Genomic DNA, 19,005 nt, shown 5'->3' with positions numbered 1-19,005 from the left:
TAGGATGCACCAATCATAGTCTTTTCCTGTAATGAGAGAACTTATACAAGGCCTCTTTGACCCTTCACTAAGGTCTAGGTTTTATAGGCAAAATCTATTTTGTGTGCTTCTATTGGAATTTGGAGGTGTTCTGTTGTTATGTAAGTGGCCAAGCACTCCAGGAACTGTGCAGCTGGGTCAATGAATTTATAGGGCAGCAGCTGTGAGATGTGGGTGCGACTACCAGGGCTTCTAGTAGTAAGGGATGGGGGGAGGTTGCCTGCCCCCACTTCGAGAAAGTCCCAAAATTCTCAGTGTGAAAACCGGTATACCTGGAGATTTTATTGGTTTGGTGTCTCTGCAGAGATTAGTAGTAAAGCAGTGGAGTTGAGCTGTTGGCATGGCAGCACCTGTGGAGTGTGCGTGTAGCTTCCAGGGCTTCAGCAAGGTGGGGACTCACCCCACTACTCTCCAGAGGGCTCCCCAGAAGACCAGTATACTCATGAATTTCAGGGGCTTAGCTTTCATCTCTTCCAAAATTTAATTGTGAATCTGTACAGCTGGGCCAATGGGTGAGTTTACATGGTGGAAGCTGTGGAATGTGGGTGTGATTTCCAGAGTTTCTAGAATAATGGAGGAGGGAGGGTCTATGCTTTCATTCCTAAGTTAAATTATTTTCTTGAAATAAAAGATAAAAAAACATAATTGAGTCCTTGGTGAAGTTAAAAGAAACATTATAAATAAAAACATATAAATAAAAAAAAGCAGCCCGTTGTATGAAGGATCAGAAAAAAAGAAAGAACTTTGGGGGAGCATAATTATAGATCAATAATAAATTAAAAGATAAAGTTGAAAACATGACCCATAGAGTAAGAAGAAAAGACAGAAGCAGAAAATATGAGACTAAATATCAGTTCAAAAGTTCTAAATTTTGATTAAGTAGGAATTATAAAAATAGAGTGCACAAAAACAGGAAGGAGAAAACTATCAAAGAAATACATAGAAAAATAGAAATACACAGATTTTTTTTCTGGGATTAAGAATATAAATTTCTTGATGTTCCATAAAATTCTCAACACTATGAATGCAGAAGACCCATGACAAGTGCTTTCTATGGCATTTCAGAACCTTTGGAAGAAAGGGTCTTAAACCCAATGAGGAAAAAAAAGTCCCCTTACAAAGGAACAAAAATCAAGATTGTCTCACATAACAGTAACTTAGAACAATAACTGACCAGTGCCATCACTTTTCTAAAGAATGATTTTTCATCTCAATTCTATTTCTGGCCATCAGTTGTTAAAATTAAAGTAAAACCCAAATATTTATAAGAGCAAAAGAAAGTTGACAACTACAACCTAAATGGTAATTATTATCAGAGCTCTCAGATAAAACAGGACTCTAAGATAATTTTTTAAAAAATGGGGCTGGCAAGATAATATAGGGACATGCTTTGCACGCATGTGTTTGACTCCTGCTTGAATCTCAGCACTCCATGGACCCATGAATACCATCAAGTATAGCTCTGAAGATCTCTGTGCATCACCAGATGTGGTCCTGGAGTCCTCTGAGAATTGCTGGGTATGGCCCTGGAGGCTTCCCCAAATAATCCCAGGTAGCCCTGCGAGCCCATGAAACTACAGGCCCCTGATGAGTACTGCGTTCTTGCATTCTCAAACCCTAGCATTGAAGCATGAGCCCAGTTAGCTGAGGATTATGGGGAGTTCCTTCCACACCTGTTCCTCTCCTCACCACTTTTTCAGTCCCATCTCCTGAGCACTGCTTGGGAGAACCATCTCCAAAGAAATGTGTACCTGTAGGTTGAGATGGAATGGATTCTAAACTATATTATTTCATGAGAAAAGTCACGGGAGAGACTTTTAAAAATGTACTGTTTATGTATTTAAAAAGATGTGAATTAAAGTGTATTCTTAGAAAACTTCTGAGAAGTTGCAAAGGTAACTGCAACTGTTGTCTCTTGGAAGCTGGTCTGATGGCCTGGCTTCTTGGAGAGAAGGAGAAAAAACTTCCTAGACACCCTGCATTCTTCTTCGCTATTAACTGTTCACGCTATGATACTTTGTTTTGTTTTGTTTTCTTTTTGGGTCACACCCAGCTATGCACAGAGGTTACTCCTGGCTCATACACTCAGGACTTACTCCTGGCGGTGCTCAGGGGACCATATGAGATGCTGGCAATCAAACCTGGTTCAGCTGCGTGCAAAGCAAACGCCCTACCCTCTGTGCTCCAGCCCCTGAAAAACTTTTAATGTAAACTTAAGAGTCAATTTGTGTGAAAAAGTTGATGAATGTTAAGAATTCAAAGAGAGGCTGGAAGACTTGGCAGATTGAAGGGATAGACACCCAACAAATATACTCTTCACGTAGGGCTTCCAGTGAGAGCTATAGTGGTGGGGGAGAAATTACTTTGTGGGAGAGGGAAGCTGGGCTGCAAGGCTGTGATTTTTTCCTCTGTTTCTGTGTTTCCATTATCTAGTGCCTGTTCTGATGGATTTGGGTGCCATCTGACTGCATGCAATCCAGACTATGGTTATACGAATTTCGACAACTTTGGCTGGTCTTTTCTTGCCATGTTTAGACTTATGACCCAAGATTCCTGGGAGAAACTTTATCAACAGGTTATTTACTCTCTCTCTCTCTCTGCATATGTGTGTGTGCGTATGTCTTTTTTCCTTCCCTTGTTCTCACTTTATTACTTATCAGTCTTTATTATTTATTTATAATCTATAATGTATTCTTTAAATCGAATTGTTAAAATCTTCTTTGCATATTCTGTTAGAAATATAAAAAGTTATAATCATGATGCTTGGGAGAGTAATACAAACAAACAAAAAACCCCTTGTCCCTAAAAATATTACCCTTACTGCCTAAAGAGCCACCACTGGCTTTCCCATTTTCATATCGCATATCTACCTCTCTTGCATTGTCTACTTTAAAATGCAAATACACCTGAACAAGTCAAGGCCAAGTCACTGAGACTTCTGTGGTAACACATAGATGACCTCTCATGGAGAAATTAGGCATTAGGAGGCCCTAGGTAACTGGGAGACTGTGAATGGTTGATTCTTCAGGCGGCTGAGTCAATCATTGCTGGGGAAGACCAGTTGCTCTCATGTAACCTCTGCTTGCAGTGATGGTCATGCCATGGACGGTTTCAGGTGCAAGTCTGTGCTTTCTCTCTTGCAGACTTTGAGGACCTCTGGGCTCTATGCGGTCTTCTTCTTTGTTTTGGTCATCTTCCTGGGGTCCTTCTATCTGATTAACTTAACTCTGGCTGTGGTCACTATGGCTTATGAGGAGCAGAACAGGAATGTAGCTGCTGAGACGGAGGCCAAGGAGAAGATGTTCCAGGAAGCCCAGCAGCTATTAAGGGAGGAGAAAGAGGTAGGAGTATATGGGCCCAGATGGTGGTGCTTGGGGGACTTCGGAGACCATGGGGTGTGAGGCTTAAGACTGTTCTATGACATCTTATTTCAGTAATTTCTCCACTAGTGCTTTCCTGAGAATATAATTCCTCTGAAGATGGAATCTGATAATATTACTTCCCAAGATGTCTAGGAACAAGGTTATTGAGATGAGGGAAACTTTGATATGGATGCTCTTTGACCTTCTAAAACCTGGATTTTGCTAGGATAGATCCTAAATTGCTGGCTAGCAGAACAACTGTTCGCATAGATGAATACAGTCTACTGCAGGTTTTCTTTTCTTTTTTTTTTTTTGTTTGCGTTTTTGGTTATTTATTTGTTGGGGGAGGGGCACACCCAGCAGTGCTTGGGGATTACTCTTGACTCTGTGCTTGTAGTTGCTCCCAGAGGTGCTGGAGATTAAACCTGGCTCTCTGGCTTACAGGTGATCAACCCATCAAGTGACATTTCTGGTCCATGCTGCAGGGCATTTTGGTGGGAATCTGGAAATGTTTGTGTTCAGGGCCTTGGCTTGAGAGTTGAGAGTTAGAAAGGCAAAAGTGGGTGTCTCTGAGACAAAAGCCATGTTGAGCTTTCTGTTCTTGAAATTCTGACACATTTGCAGGTCATTTTCATTGTTTTGCTGCTTTATTAACTTTGTTCCAATCAAATTCTAAATTTCCAAATTTTAATTTTCAGAACAGGGTTCATGTTTTACACTCTTCATTATTTTCACAGGCATTTGTCAGGGGCAACCATTGTAACTGCTTAATATCTGCATCATCAGACTCAAACATGCAGAGGAGTGTGAATAAAGCCTCCCTTGAAGGGTTGTAGTATCTCTGAAAAAACAAGACATGTTCACCCCAAAAATAATGACAAAGTGGCATTGTTCAGTGAGGACAAAAGGAATAAAAATGGGTGCTGCACACAAAAAGAGAGTGTTCACTAACATCATGGTTATTTGTTTTGTTTTGTTTTGTTTTTAGTGAAACACCATGAGGTACAGTTGTAGACTTAAAAACTTTTGTGCTTGGGTTTCAGTTATACAATGATCAAGTACCATCCCTCCACCAGTGCCCATTCTCCACCACCAATGATTCCAGTAGCCCTCCCCCTCCGCCCCACCTCTGTGGCAGGGCATTCCCTTTAGCTCTCTCTTTTCTCTAGGGTATTGTGGTTTGCAATAGAGGTAATGAGTGGCCATCGTGTTTGTATTTGTGTGTTTTATTAAGCTATAGAAAACATATAATATGATCATTAATTACTTTCTCCCCTCTCTTTCTAAGGCTCTGATTGCCATGGGAATTGACCGAAGTTCACTTAATTCCCTTGAAGCATCATCTTTTTCCCCAAAGAAGAGAAAGCTGTTTGGTAGTAGTAAAAGGAAGTCCTTCTTTTTGAGAAAGTCTAGGAAAGACCAGGCTCCAGGATCAGATTCTGAAGAAGATTCTCCAACAAAGGCAAGTTTTGGCTAAAGTCCTGTTCATGGGTACAGGTCAAATTGTCATTCTAATTGACTAAACAAAATTGATTGAAAGAATTAATTCATTTATTTATCTATTCATCCATTTGTATATACTTTTTGACTTCCGCATATCTACTCAACTACCTATTATTTACAAATATCTATTTAAACTGTGACAGTGTTCACTATCTGCTTGGTACTGAGGAAGTACTGAGTCAACATGAGATGTAGAAGATAGAAGGTCAATGATGAAAATGCATTATTCACTGTGGTAACTGAGGGGATAGTCCCTGTGAGAGAACAGAGACAGAAATTCTGTGGATCATCCCACTCACCAGGGGATTCCCTCATATTAAAGAGCCCGGCAAGCTACCAAGAGTATTCAATATGCCAGACACAGTAACAACAAAGTCTCCAATGGAGACGTTACTGGGCCCGCTCGAGCAAATCGACGATCAACGCTCGAGCAAACTCTCGGGTGTCTGAGTGGAGGGGCACATTATTTTGAAAGTAAGAAGAGAGAAGTAGTACAATGGAGAAAAAATGGTCAATTAAGATGCATTATTGATCCTTTTAGCACTGAAGGTAGTTAGTTGTTCTCTAGAGTGAGACTGTAGTGTGTTTATTTTATTTCTTTTTTTTTTTTTTCGACTTTGGGGCCACACCTGCTAGTGCTCAGGACTTATTCCTAGATCACTCTTGGTGGTGTTCCAGGGACTATGTGGGACTGGGGAAAGAACCTAAGGTGGCAAAGTGCAAGACAAGTGCCCTGCCCATTGTACTATCTCTCTGGCCCCTAGAGTGTTTATTTATGAACCAATAATAGTCTACCATTGGTTAAAAGCAGCTGGAATCAGGAGAAAATAGTTTCGTTATATTTCTCACTTGCTACTCATTGGAGGTAGAGAGGGTGTAGGTCTACAGAGAAAGCCTCCAGGCAAGGTCCAAGGACATATGGATGAGGCCAACAAAACAACTGAAAAGAATTTATAACATAAATGGTGTTTAAGCTAAAATGATTAGGTAACTAGGTCAATGGAAGAACAGAGCATGACAGGTTGAGAAAACAGAGAGAAAAGCACATGCAAAGACCCAGAAGGAAAGGAGATTAAGGGAAGATGACCCAGTAATAAGCATGGAAAAATTGTGTGTGTGTGTGTGTGTGTGTGAGAGAGAGAGAGAGAGAGAGAGAGAGAGAGAGAGAGAGAGAGAGAGAGAGAGAACACAACATGAGACTTAGGAGGTAAGATGGGGTCATCACAAAAGTCCTTGAAAATCAAGCAAAGGAGCTCACCCTTCACACTGAGACCACACTGTAAGCAACACTGAAAGATCTTGAGCAGTGATGTGTACAAATTTGTGTGGTTGAAGTCCTGATGCATTGAAGAAAATGGCATGAAGGAGGATAAGAATGGAGGATGAAGAGATGTGTGGACTGCAGTGATCTCCAGAAGATAAAAGTTGTCAATTGTCTACGTGGAGGATAGGTGGAGGGTAGGGTTGATGCTGATTGTGGTCAGAGTAGCTGACTTAGTGCAGGGTTATTTACTGAGACTGGAAAAGAATATGTTCTGGGGGTAGGGGAAAAACATTTTAATTGAAGATTCTAATTTTGTGGTGCCTCTGGGGCATCCAAGCAAAGATACATTGAGTAGGCAGTTGGATATGCAAAAGTGAAGCTATTGGGTGTGGGGTGCAATGAAAGAACTGTAATCTTGTCACTTTAGGTGCTAAAATTGTGATGAGAGAAATGAAAATGTTGAAATACAGATTAGGGAATAATGGCTAGAAACACTATCCTTAGAAAGCAGGAAGGATAGGGAAGTGGCACACTTGAGAATACAGTGGGAAAGGGAGTTCAGGGGTCTTGCAGAAATGGAGATACAGACGTCAGCCACTGCTGTTCTCAGACTCCTGTGAAGGAACAGGGAAAGCTCAAGGGCTTACTGCAAACATTTCAAAAAACATTGTAAAAGCTTCCCCATTTAACAAAATAGAGACCCAAGTACCTAATAGAAAGTATCTCATCCCCTTCAAGATCACGATCATCCTGTTATTCAACGATTGTCTCAAGCAGGCACCAGTAACGTCTCCTTCACCCTAGCCCTGAGATTTTTAAAAGTGCCATATTCAAGACTCTTTCAGGGTTAGGGGAATGAGACCCATCATTGTTACTGGTATTTGGCTTATTGGGTACGCCACGGGGAGTTTGCCAGACTCTGCCGTGTGGGCAGGTTACATTCGGTAACCTGCCAAGTTGTCCAAAGTAAGAACGATATAATAAGATGTTGTGGTATTGGCCGTTGATGAGATTACACGGCACCAGGGGGCCAGTTGGTGGGTGTGACCCCTGCCTACTGGAAGGTGGAGGATCTGGGTGGAGGATTCTCAGCCCCGATCCAAGCAGGCTTGGAGATCTCAGCCCCGGGACCCGCATGCCTTTGTTCCTCTGCCAGTACCTTCATGCGTGTGGAGAGTGGTCTCAGCATGATTGTGGCTGGTTCTCTTCCTCTTAACTTCCCCTTAACTAGAACAAATGGAATACATATAGTCAGACAATAGACTGCCTTTAAAATAGTTTGTAGAAAGGTATGGTTCCCTCTGAGGAAACTTTGGCCAGAACTTTTGGAGAGAAGTCATTACAGATACCTGAGTTTTCTGATCAGATGAAGGCTTATGTTCTTTGATCTCCAGAGGCCTAGAAGGTAATAAATAATAAGATTTGTGCACAGCCTGAGAAAATTCTTTAGGCTTAATGTCTTTAGGCTTAATCCATATATTAGATGGACTTCCTAATATTTAATATGACTTACTTTTTTCTTTGATAGTGTCTGTTTCAAAATCTATTCAGGCGATGGTTTAAAACATTTAATTGGCCCTAGACCACTATTCTAAATTTGTCCCCATTTATTTGTTTTTTTTTCTTTACTTTTATTCTTTTTAAAAAAGATTTAGTCTTTGGACCACACATAGCTATGCTCAGGGCTTACTTCTGACTTTGTGCTCAGTGATCACTCCTGGTGGGGTTTGAGAGACTCTATGAAGTGCTAGGGATTGAACCCATGTTGCTGCATGCACTGAACGCTCTGGTCCTTTTGCCCCAATTTTTACCTTTTGCAAACATTGTCTCCAAATTAGGCCATCTACTGTATTCGTACTGCTATCGTTAATTAGTTTTTGTAGACTTTGTTTGTTATTCATTAAAAGGAATGAATATCAGGAAAAGAAAACTGCCTGTGGGTAGGGTTCTAGAAATGTATGAATATCTCTATCTATCTATCTATCTATCTACCTATATGACTGTCTGTCTGTCTGTCTGTCTATCTCTATCTCTATCTCTCTCTATATAAAATGTGACTTGCTAAATCATATTTCTATTATTTATTAAATTAAAAAACCTAAATGCCTAATACAATGTGAAGTGAGTCAACCTACATAGAATAATGAGTATCTCTGCTGAATATCGTAGCAGTAAAACAAAAACAGTGAAGGTTTGGGGAGAGCCAGCCCATTCTCACAGAAAGTCCACTGTGTCTTCTCTTACAGCCACCTCTACTTGAGCAAACCAAAAGACTGTCCAAGAATCTGTCAGTGGAGCAACCTGATGAGCTTGGAGACCCCTTCCAAAGGCAGCGGGCTCTGAGTGCTGTCAGTATTCTCACCATCACCATGCAGGGTAAGTGCCACTGCCAAAGCCCAGGGAAGGCCCAATTTGTCATTCTCTCTCTCTTAAGCCTCCCCTACTCTGGAAACTCTCTGAAACCCACCGTATTTCCTACAAAGAATATTCTCCTGTGTCTTTCTGGAACATATTAACTTACAGTAAACAGGGAGACTCTGTGAACCCACCCCCAGCTGGCTAGACAAGGTGGAAATTGACTAGATTTGTGATGGAACATAGGACCAAAAATATAGAGGAAGCTTCCCAGTTTGATCTTGAGGTCAGAGGAGGTCTCAGTGACAGTGACAGTCTACCGAAGAATAGAAGACACAAAAATGTCCAACAGGTGGTGTTTGTCATTGAAATCAGAGGGAATCAGGCCTGAAGAAGAGAAGACCTATGCAGACAAGCTGGTGCTATCAGGTTAGCCCTAAATAATAGGAATCCAACAAAGGGGTCACTGTTCAAAGGCACAAGGATGGAATAAAATGGGTTCCAGAGTACTGTTGAGCTTATGGGATCACCTCAATTGGCCAAATCTTTGAAATGGTGTCAGGTAGATCAGGGATGCGGTTGCTTTATGGACTAAGCTTACTCAATGGGCTAATAGAATGTCTAATGTTTTGTCATTTATAGATGCCCCTGCTCAAGTATCTTTATCATTGATTCATGATAGCTCCTCACATCTTTGTTAGCATCTTCATCAGGGTCTATCTTAAGTGAACATTATTTGGGACTAGTGTTCTCTCTCATGGGCTTATTGCCAATCACTGTAGATGTCCTCATCTGTGTCTAACAGTGAAGCCCAGCTCTGGGATGCTCAAAAAATGTAAGGCCTTGATGGAATTGACTAGGCCATATAGTAAATTGTATGTAGGAAGCCTTTACAGCAACACCAGTTAAGCCTTTCTTGACTGATCATGTCATGTCACAAGAGACCCGAGGAGAGTGAGAGGAAGGAAAGCATTCAGACAAAAACTATTAAGCTGATTTGGTGCTAATCCTCAACCATTCTTTTATTTTTCTTTCTCAGAACAAGAAAAGTCAGAGGAGCCTTGCCTCCCATGTGGGGAAAACCTGGCATCCAAATACCTCGTGTGGGATTGTAGCCCCCACTGGTTGGCCATTAAGAAGCCCCTAAAAATTGTGATGACTGATCCCTTTACTGAACTGGCCATCACCATCTGCATCATAATCAACACCATCTTCTTGGCTATGGAGCATTACCCAATGGAGAAGGATTTTGAGAATATGTTGAACACAGGGAATTTGGTAAATTCAAAGTTTTGAGAATTTTTTTTTAAAAAGTCAGACTCTAGATTGTAACTCATTCAAAATCCAAGCATTTTGTGAGTATCTTAAAGGAGAGTAAGTCTTTGCCCCAAATGGAATCAGGTGGTGTGTTGGGGTGGGGGGAGGGGAGAGAGGGTGTTTCCTTAATTCAGTACTTTTTCATGGGACTCTGTGGTGGCTCTCTAACATAAAGTGCCTCTTTGGACATTCAATATTATGCCAGAGCAAGTAGGCATCTTTAAAATGTCAACCTTTGGGGGATCCTCAAGAAATCATTAACCATATCCAGATATCAGAGATCCATGAAATGAATAGCATGTTGTCGGTGATATAATGATATAATTAGTGACAAAATAGTGTTAATGGCTGTTACTTTTACAGGACCTGGCAGTGTGGGCAGCTTATTTTGCTGGGAGCAGGAGCTACAGAGCTTGTGGTACAGTGGGAATTCAGATTTACAGATGTTTCCTCTAGGATGAATCTAAGCTCAGATAACTGGGAAACTGAGATAGGGAGTACAGATATCAGTAGTTCAATACAGATTTACAAAGCTATTCCTGCTAGGGTTTCAGTCATACAGTGTTCCAACAACTATCCCTCCACAAGTGAACATTTCTCACCACCAATGTCTCCAGTTTCCCTCCTGCCACCCTCTCCCCAGCCTGTCTTTGTGTCAGGCACTTTCGTTCTCTCTCTCTCTCTCTCTCTCTCTCTCTCTCTCTCTCTCTCTCTCTCTCTCTCTCTCTCTCTCTCTCCTTCTCCCCCCCCCTCTCTCTCTCTCCTTTTAGGCACTATGGTTTATAGTACAGGTACTGAGAGGTTATGTTCATTCCTTTACATATTTTCAGCACACAGTTCTTATCCAGTGATCATTCCCAACTATCTTTGTCATAGTGGTCTCTTCTCTATCCCAACTGCCTTCCCAGCACTTGACTCCTAAACTATTTAAAAATTAAGGTTTATGCATTATTAGTTTAGACATAATGTTATTTTGCAATTAATAGACAACAATATAGTGCAGCATAAATTTTATATGAACTGAGTAATCTCAAAATTCATGTGACTTGCTTTATTTTGATAATTGCTTTGTTGTGGTAGTCTGGAATCAAAACCACAGCCTCTCCAAGGTGCATACACATATATGTATACACACATATGTACACTCACATAAAATGATGTGCATTTATACATATATGTGTATATCTGTATTTTGTGTGTGTGTTGATAAGAACATACTACACTTATTGAAACAGGAACTAATTCACAGAGCTGCTTCTGATATCTTGCTAAGGGTGGTATAGAACTGGAAGTAGGTTCTGTCAGACTTTTTTTCACATTCTTCCCGGAAGGAATATGTATATAGTAGAAAAGCTGTGAGGCTTTCGGGGTCTCCTTGTGGACAGTCTTCATTAAAGTTTACTGTCTTGGAGAGGAAGTACCTGGTGCACACAATGGGTGTGATTAGATTTCAAGCTGCACGATAACCCTAACGCACTCAGAACCTTCTAACAGATAGGATCTGCTGGGCTCTGTGCAAGTGCATTCCTCTGTCTCTTACTGAGGAAACCGAGAAATGTGCTGGTAGCATTATTTCCTCTGGTGGCAGAATGTCATACCCTTAGGATGATGGTTTCTGCCTTAGCGAAGTCAGTAGACCCATCTTTCAGCACCTCCTGGTGGAAGGAGTCTTTGGATAAGTCCCAGAGAACTCCCCAGATTCATGCCACCTCCCCAGCAGCCCCCTTCCCACAGTATCCACTGACCCAGCTATGGAAAATAGCATAAGCCCCACTCCCAGATCTCCCACTGGTGAGGCATCCTGGAGACTGAACTGAAGCTATGTTTTTCAGTCAGGAGTGACTTGCTTTATTTTGATAATTGCCAAAATAAGTGATACTTTTCACTTTCATCAGAGGCAGAAAACACACAGAGATATTGTTGGAGTTCTAAGTACATAGGCAGCAGCTATACCCTAGCTCCTTGAAAAGCAGCCCACATATAGCCTTGCTTCCATAAATACACAATGCAAAGGTGGCAGCCACTTACTTTATCTGTTGAGCACCTAGAGTGCTGGAGAGGAGGCCTTGGAGTTTGAAAAAAAAAAAAACCCTTTTGTTCCTCAGGGAGGGATGGGGGGATGGGGGGTGGGAGAGATACTGGGATCCGTGGTGGTGGAAAATGGGCACGGTGGAGGGATGGGTACTTGATCATTGTCTAATTGAAACCCAAGCACAAAAATTTGTAAGTCTACAACTGTACCTCATGGTGTTTCACTAATAAAAATTTCAAAAAGAGGACACATTTTAAACTTAAAAAAAAGAAAACCATCCAAATGTCCTCTCTTCTGATGGGTATATTGGAGTTAAGCAGACCCTGGAGTTCTGTTGGACTGAATTTGAAAATGGACCCTCTAGGCTTTGGGTTTCCTGGAATCAGGGGAGTAAATGTGAGTTCCCAAGAATGGGTAAGTAGCAATCAAACTGGAAAACTAATTGTTTCAAGGCAACTAGGGATGGTATTGGATTATACACCTAAAACCTGAAGGAGATAGAAAAAGGAAGAGAGGGTCAAAATTTGGCCAGGGTTAGTTGATCACGTAAACTAGAACAGGCAACCTAAATACCTTCAGGCACTGGTTGTGCTAGGCGGGGGCGGGTAGACAACAGTATTTAAAGTGAAATGATATGATAAGCTTTTAATTTTCTTTGCCACCACTGATTTTATTTTATTGCTTATTCTGTATTAAGTTTTTCTATTATTTCATCTCACTTGTGCTCTTTTATTTTAGGGATTAAAAAATAGAAAGTCATGGAATCGTTGCAAAAACGAAGCATCTGTTCCTTTTTAATAAGGAAATTTAGTAATGCAAGCCTTTTTTTCTTTTCTAGAAGAGAGTCTTATAACTGGAAATATTTTAAAACCCCTTATTCATTTTCATATTACCTTGATATTTTCACACCATTGTTTTTCTTACTTCTCCTTTAGTTTGTCTAATAGAGAAGGCACTTTTTGTTATGAACAAATGCTCTCAACTTCTGCCGAGATAAGGTAGATTTCATTTTGAATTTGGTTGCCGCTTATTCAACATTTCACAGATTTCTTAAGTCTTTATTTTTGTAACTATCAAAAGGAAAACCCCCAGATATCTATTTTTGCCCATGAAAACACATAACTCAGCACTTTTTGGTAGCTCTTGCACTTCCTTTAATGCTATGATATTTTGATCTAGAATAAGGAACCCTGCATTTTGGGTGAGTTTTTAGGGTTCTAACTCAATTTATCGATCTCCCAATCTAGGATTTACTTTATATTTTGAGCTGCTCAAAGACATATTTCCTTCCTGGAAATTCTCTGCTTTGAGCACCTTAAAAAAAAAACCAAATATCTTTCTCATCAAAATGTTGAGATTGAGTTGTTAAGTGAATGCCTACTTGGAATCTGATTTGTGTTGGGTGTTTATTTTTGGTTTTCAGGACTCTTATACTCCTATCTCCCTCCTTATGAAGTTTTTAACTTGTATTTTAAAAAGAATTTGGAGGAGAAATTTCTTGACACTTCCTACCACTGCCATCAACCAAGAAAGCAACTTTGCTTTATAAATAATACTTATTTAAAATAGTGCTTATTCTCCACGCTGTGAGCTGCTTTTGAAGTTGGCAGTACTAGAATGGGAATCATGAAGGTGGATGGAGAGGGAGGTGGGGTCATAGACAGTAGTAAGCATTTCATTTCATGGACTTTAGGGTAAATTCTGTTTTATTTCTCTGTAACATCTATAATTTCCTTAGGACATTCTAAAAAGTGTACCTTCAAGGACTGATGGTTTCCTTTTCTCATTCTCTTTTGTTCTGTTGCAGGTTTTCACTGGGATCTTTTTGGCAGAAATGTGCCTAAAAATCATCGCGCTTGATCCCTACCACTACTTTAGTCGAGGCTGGAATGTTTTTGACAGCATTGTTGCTCTCCTGAGTTTTGCTGATGTGATGCACACTCGGATTTCTGAGAAGTTGTACGATCGAAGTGTAGATCGAAGGTCCTATATCCGTTCTTTTAGAGTGGTAAGGCACTTTCTTTGTTGCTTTACTAAATAACTTCACTACCAGGATTGAAAATAATCTTTAGTGCATGCAATGGCTGTTTGAGATCAATTTTTAAAAAATCTTCCCTTAACTGGGAACCAAAAATGCACCTCTTACCTCAAACCTGGGTTGGCCACATGCAAAGCAAGCACCCTGCTGTACTATCCTCCAGCCCCTCTCATTTTTTTTTTTTTAAGAGAAGGAAAGCACTACCTTTTAGAAGTTTCCAGGAACAATGGAAAACAGGGATAGTAATGGCCACAATATGAAGTAGAGTATGACAAAACCCAAGAGAGAAGTAAGGAGAGAAATGTGCAGAATCTAGGAAACCTTCAAGATGGCATTCTGCCCTCTGAATTTCAAGACTGATTAATTGGTTTTACAAAGAGGGGATTTTTAAATCTAGAGAGTGAGAGATCTGATTCATTTATCTTATTGGGGATATGCTGCGAAACCACACTCTCAAAGCTAGGTACTATGAAGGTTTTTTTCTAAAGTTTCTTGGTACTCAGGTGAGCAGAGTTACATTTGCAATTGTTTAGGCTTATTATAGCCATGCTCTGGATGAGACATTCTCTGGCACTGCCTGTTTAGAAGACCAGAATTATAATTTCTTTTCTTTTTTTTTCTTTTTTGTTTTTTGGGCCACACCTGGTGGTGCTCAATGTTAACTTCTGGATCTGCACTCAGGAATCACTTTTGGTAGTGCTCAGGGGACTATATGGAATGCCAGGGATTGAACCTGGGTGAGCACATGCAAGGCAAGTGCCCTACCCTCTGTACTATCACTCCAGTCCTCCAGAATTGTAATTTTTTTTTTATTAGTGAAAAACCATGAGGTACAGTTTTACAAATTTTGTGCTTGGGTTTCAGTTATACAATGATCAAGTGCCCATCCCTCCACCAGTGCCCGTCATCCATCCCCACGGGTCCCAGCATCCCCCCCCACCCAACCCTCATCCCCCCCCCCCCCCCATCCTGCCTCTGTGGCAGGGTATTCCCCCTTGTTCTCTCTCTCTTCTTTTGGGTACTGTGTTTTGCAAGAGAGGCTTTGAGTGGCAATCATATTTGGTCTATCGACTACTTTTAGCATGCTTCTCCCACCCTGGGAGGGCCCTCACAACACCCTTCATTTGGTACTCTCTTCTTTATCTGAGCTTCCTTTTCACCTGGAGCCTGTGGCTGGCCTTCCATTCATGGAGCAAAATTCCTGGTACTAATCTCAGCCATTCCTGGGTGTTACTCTCCCTTTTTGTTGCTTTATGTTCCCCAGATGAATGCAATCTTTCTGTGTCTATCCCGCTCTTTCTGACTCATTTCGCTTAACATGATACTTTCCATGTAGTACCACTTGTATGTAAATTTCATAACTTCATCTTTTCTAATAGCTACATAGTACTCCATTGTGTAAATGTACCAGAATTGTAATTTTTTGCTGAGATGCTTCTAGTTGCCCTTGTGGTCTTTCTCTTGAGGGCATTAAGTCTTGTTGACATGGAGTATTTCCACCTCCAAAGACTTAATGCTTAGTAGGCTTGTATCTTGGAGAAAAGTAACTGTTTTATATGGAAAATTACCTCTGAAACTAGTTGCTTTGTTATTTTCTATTTTTATTGTTTCCTATGGATCTATAATGTTCCATGAGAAAATTTTCCACTAGGAAAAATATGTTTAGTAACTGGTTTCTCACTTGAATGCAGAATGCCATATTACTTTCCTCATTGTCATAGAGTTTATATTAAAAATCTAGAGACCAAGATTATCTGATGCAGGAGTTAGCAACATTTTTCTCTTATAGGTCAGATAATAAATACTTCACAGACCATACGGTCTCTATCAACTTTTCCATTTTTGTGTAGACATTCAAGATTGTACGGCCTGCTTGTGTTCTAATAAACATTTCAATATGGATTTAGACATTTGAATGCCATACTGTTTTAATGTGTAATTAAATATTCTTCTTTTGATCATTTTCTAGCCATTAAAGCATTTAAAGATATATTTAATTCTCAGGTCATCCAAAAACAAAGCAGAGTTTTAAAATTCTTGTTATATAGTAGATGGTTTCAAAGCACTAATTTTAACATAGTAAATATATAGGCTCAATTCCACCATAATTCTAAAGCCTTATTGTTAAAAGATAGGATGAAATATATTTATGTATAAAGAAAAATATATCCAATTGAGTGTTAGATTGGTCCAGAGAGTGGGGGGACCATATTTGGGTTGGATCTGGGTTAGAAAAGATTTCTGAATTCCATGAATGCTGGGGACTGGGGACATGTGAAGAGCTTTACAGCAAAGCAAATGGAATTCATCTTTAACTGGCTTTTCTTCCTTTTTTTTTTTTGTCTACTGTGTTATAGCTGAGGGTCTTCAAGTTAGCCAAGTCCTGGCCAACTTTAAACACACTGATTAAAATCATCGGCCACTCAGTCGGAGCTCTTGGAAACCTCACTGTGGTCCTGACCATTGTGGTCTTCATCTTCTCAGTGGTCAGCATGCAGCTTTTTGGCTTTCGCTTTAATTCCACAAGGAATGTTTCAAACTCCTGTGTCAATGCACTTACAGTCTCACAACAGAAACGACGCTGGCACATGGGGGATTTCTTTCATTCCTTTCTGGTGGTGTTCCGCATCCTCTGCGGGGAATGGATCGAAAACATGTGGGAATGTATGCAGGAAGCAGATGCCACACTGTGTATCATTGTCTTTCTCTCCATCATGGTGATAGGAAAACTTGTGGTGAGTGCTTTGACTTCTTAAAATATATGGACTAAAATAGCTGATGACTTCTCTTGCAGTATTTATGAGGGGAGATTGTTATTATGAATAAAATAGAAATAAGTATTCAAATTTGTCTTGAGAAAAACCTGGAAAACATAAAATAGAACCTTTTTGTCATGTAGTGGCCATGTTGACAGGACCACCTAAATGTAGCCTCTCTAAGTGATTTTTCTTTTCTTTTAAAAAAAAAATTTTTTTTATTAGTAAAACACCATGTGGTACAGTTGTTGACCTTACAAGTTTTTGTACTTGGGTTTCAGTCATACAATGATTGAGTACCCATCCCTCCACCAGTGCCCATTCTCCACCACCAATGATCCTAGTAACCCTCCCACCCCTCCCATACCCCCATCCCATCCCGCCTCTGTGGCAGGATTAACTTTTGTTCTCTCTCTCCTTTTGGTTGCTAATATTTGCAAAAGAGTCATTGAGTGGCAAACATGTTCGGTCTATAGTCTACTTTCAGCATGCATCTCCCATCCTGGGAGAATCCTCTCAACACCCTTTACTTGGTGTTCCCTTCTCTGATGAGCTGCCCTTTCCCGTAGCATGTGCAGCTGGCCTTCAAGCCATGGAGTTATCTCAGCTATTCTAGAATGTTAGTCTCCTATTTTGTAAGTTATCTCAGCTATTCTAGGATGTTAGTCTCCTATTTTGTTACTTTATATTCCCCAAATAAATGCAGTCTTTCTATGTCTGTCCCTCTCTTTCTGACTCATTTCACTTAACATGATACTTTCCATGTAGTACCACTTGTATGTAAATTTCATGACTTCATCTTTTCTAACAGCTACATAGTACTCCATTGTATAGATGTACCAAAGTTTCTTTAACCAGTCATCTGTTCTTGGGCACTTGGGTTTTTTCCAGATTTTGACTATTGTGAACAGTACAGCAATGAACATAGAAGCGCAGATATCACTTCGGCTATATCTCTAAGTGATTTTTCTAAGGCATGCTTTGTCTGAAATAGAGGTTTGTGGCTTAATGTAGTTATAAAATACAAAGGGATTTCCACTGCAGAGTAGTTTTTTATTCTTAAATCAATTTTGCTCAAGCGGGCCCAGTAACATTGTGACACTTGCTACTGTGTTTGGCATATGGAATACGTCACGAGGAGCTTGCCAGGTTTTGCCGTGCGGGCGAGATACTCTTGGTAGCTTGCCAGGCTCTCCGAGAGGGGTGGAGGAATTGAACTCAAGTCGGCCATGTTGGCTGCGTGCAAGGCAAACGCCCAACCGCTGTGCTATCGCTTCAGGACTTAAATAAAAAAATATATATATACATATATATATATTCAAAGAACAGAGTGCTTAGGGCCAGAGCAATAGTGCAGCAGGTAGGGTGCTTGCCTTGCATGCAGCTGACCTTGTTTCAATCCTCAGCACCACATACAGTCCCCAGAGTTCTGCCAGGACTTACCCATGAGCACAGAGTTGGGAGTAATTCCTGAGCACTGATCACACCCCACCCCAAATCACAAATCACAAATCATCCTGTTAATCGTCGATTGCCTCGAGCAGGCCCCAGTAATGTCTCTTTCATCCTAGCACTGAGATTATATTCAAGGCTCTTTAGGAGAATTCTCCTCATTCTCCCACCCCAAATAGAACTGAAAAATGCTTTGCATTTAGGTGACTGGTTCCCAAATGCACCATCACCAGATGGTCCCTCAAGCACTGCTGGTGCACCCGCTGAGCACTGGACCAGGAGCATCATGTGATATGTGCTTCCTCACTACCTCTCCCCCTCCCCCCAGAAAAAATAGAAAAGAAAGGATGAGTGTAAAATGTTTTTTTTTTTTTATGATTTCTGGTCCTTTTTTGTGACTGTGACTCCTGGTAGAACTGCAGCTACTATGCAGCCATGAGAAGCATCCTAAGGCAGAACCACCAGCAGGGAACAGAGAGTGAAAGGATGGCACAGTATACTTGCCAGTACTGATCAGTCCGCTATTCTATTTTCAAAACATTTTACACTTTATTTTTCGTAAGCTGCCATGAATGTTTTGCTTGCAGTTGAAAACATATTTACAGAGAGGCCAGAGCAATGGTATAACAGATAGGGTGTTTGTCTTGCATGCAGCTGACTCAAGTTTCATTCCTGACATTCTGTAGAGTCCCCCAAGTGTTCCCAGGAATAATTTCTTAGTGCAGAGGCAAAGTAAGCCATGAACACTTCTGGGTCTGGCCCCCCAAACAAACAAACAGACAAAACCCTCACGCACCCAAAAAGGGAGAAGATCAGGTATTAAAAAAGATACATGTGATGAGGCAAAGGTGGTGAAGGTAGAGAGCAAAGCTGAAGCAAAGACCCAG

General features: G+C 40.6%; 1 protein-coding gene across 1 annotated transcript in view; it reads left to right on the top strand.

Annotated features, from left to right (window-relative positions):
• SCN11A (sodium voltage-gated channel alpha subunit 11) overlaps nucleotides 1-19,005 on the top strand; it is a 103,021-nt gene that overhangs the window by 39,051 nt on the left and 44,965 nt on the right. The window contains exons 8-14 of the mRNA XM_056129319.1: nucleotides 2,473-2,614; nucleotides 3,183-3,380; nucleotides 4,690-4,863; nucleotides 8,415-8,544; nucleotides 9,563-9,801; nucleotides 13,680-13,880; nucleotides 16,268-16,645. Of these exons, the coding sequence (XP_055985294.1) occupies nucleotides 2,473-2,614; nucleotides 3,183-3,380; nucleotides 4,690-4,863; nucleotides 8,415-8,544; nucleotides 9,563-9,801; nucleotides 13,680-13,880; nucleotides 16,268-16,645 (1,462 nt within the window). The remainder of the gene's footprint in view (nucleotides 1-2,472; nucleotides 2,615-3,182; nucleotides 3,381-4,689; nucleotides 4,864-8,414; nucleotides 8,545-9,562; nucleotides 9,802-13,679; nucleotides 13,881-16,267; nucleotides 16,646-19,005) is intronic.

This window comes from Sorex fumeus, unplaced genomic scaffold, assembly GCF_029834395.1.
Source record: "Sorex fumeus unplaced genomic scaffold, SorFum_2.1 ptg000072l, whole genome shotgun sequence".
Classification (NCBI taxonomy): domain Eukaryota; kingdom Metazoa; phylum Chordata; class Mammalia; order Eulipotyphla; family Soricidae; genus Sorex; species Sorex fumeus.
Note: the sequence above shows the minus strand (reverse complement) of the source record. Positions and strands in the feature narration are given on the sequence as shown.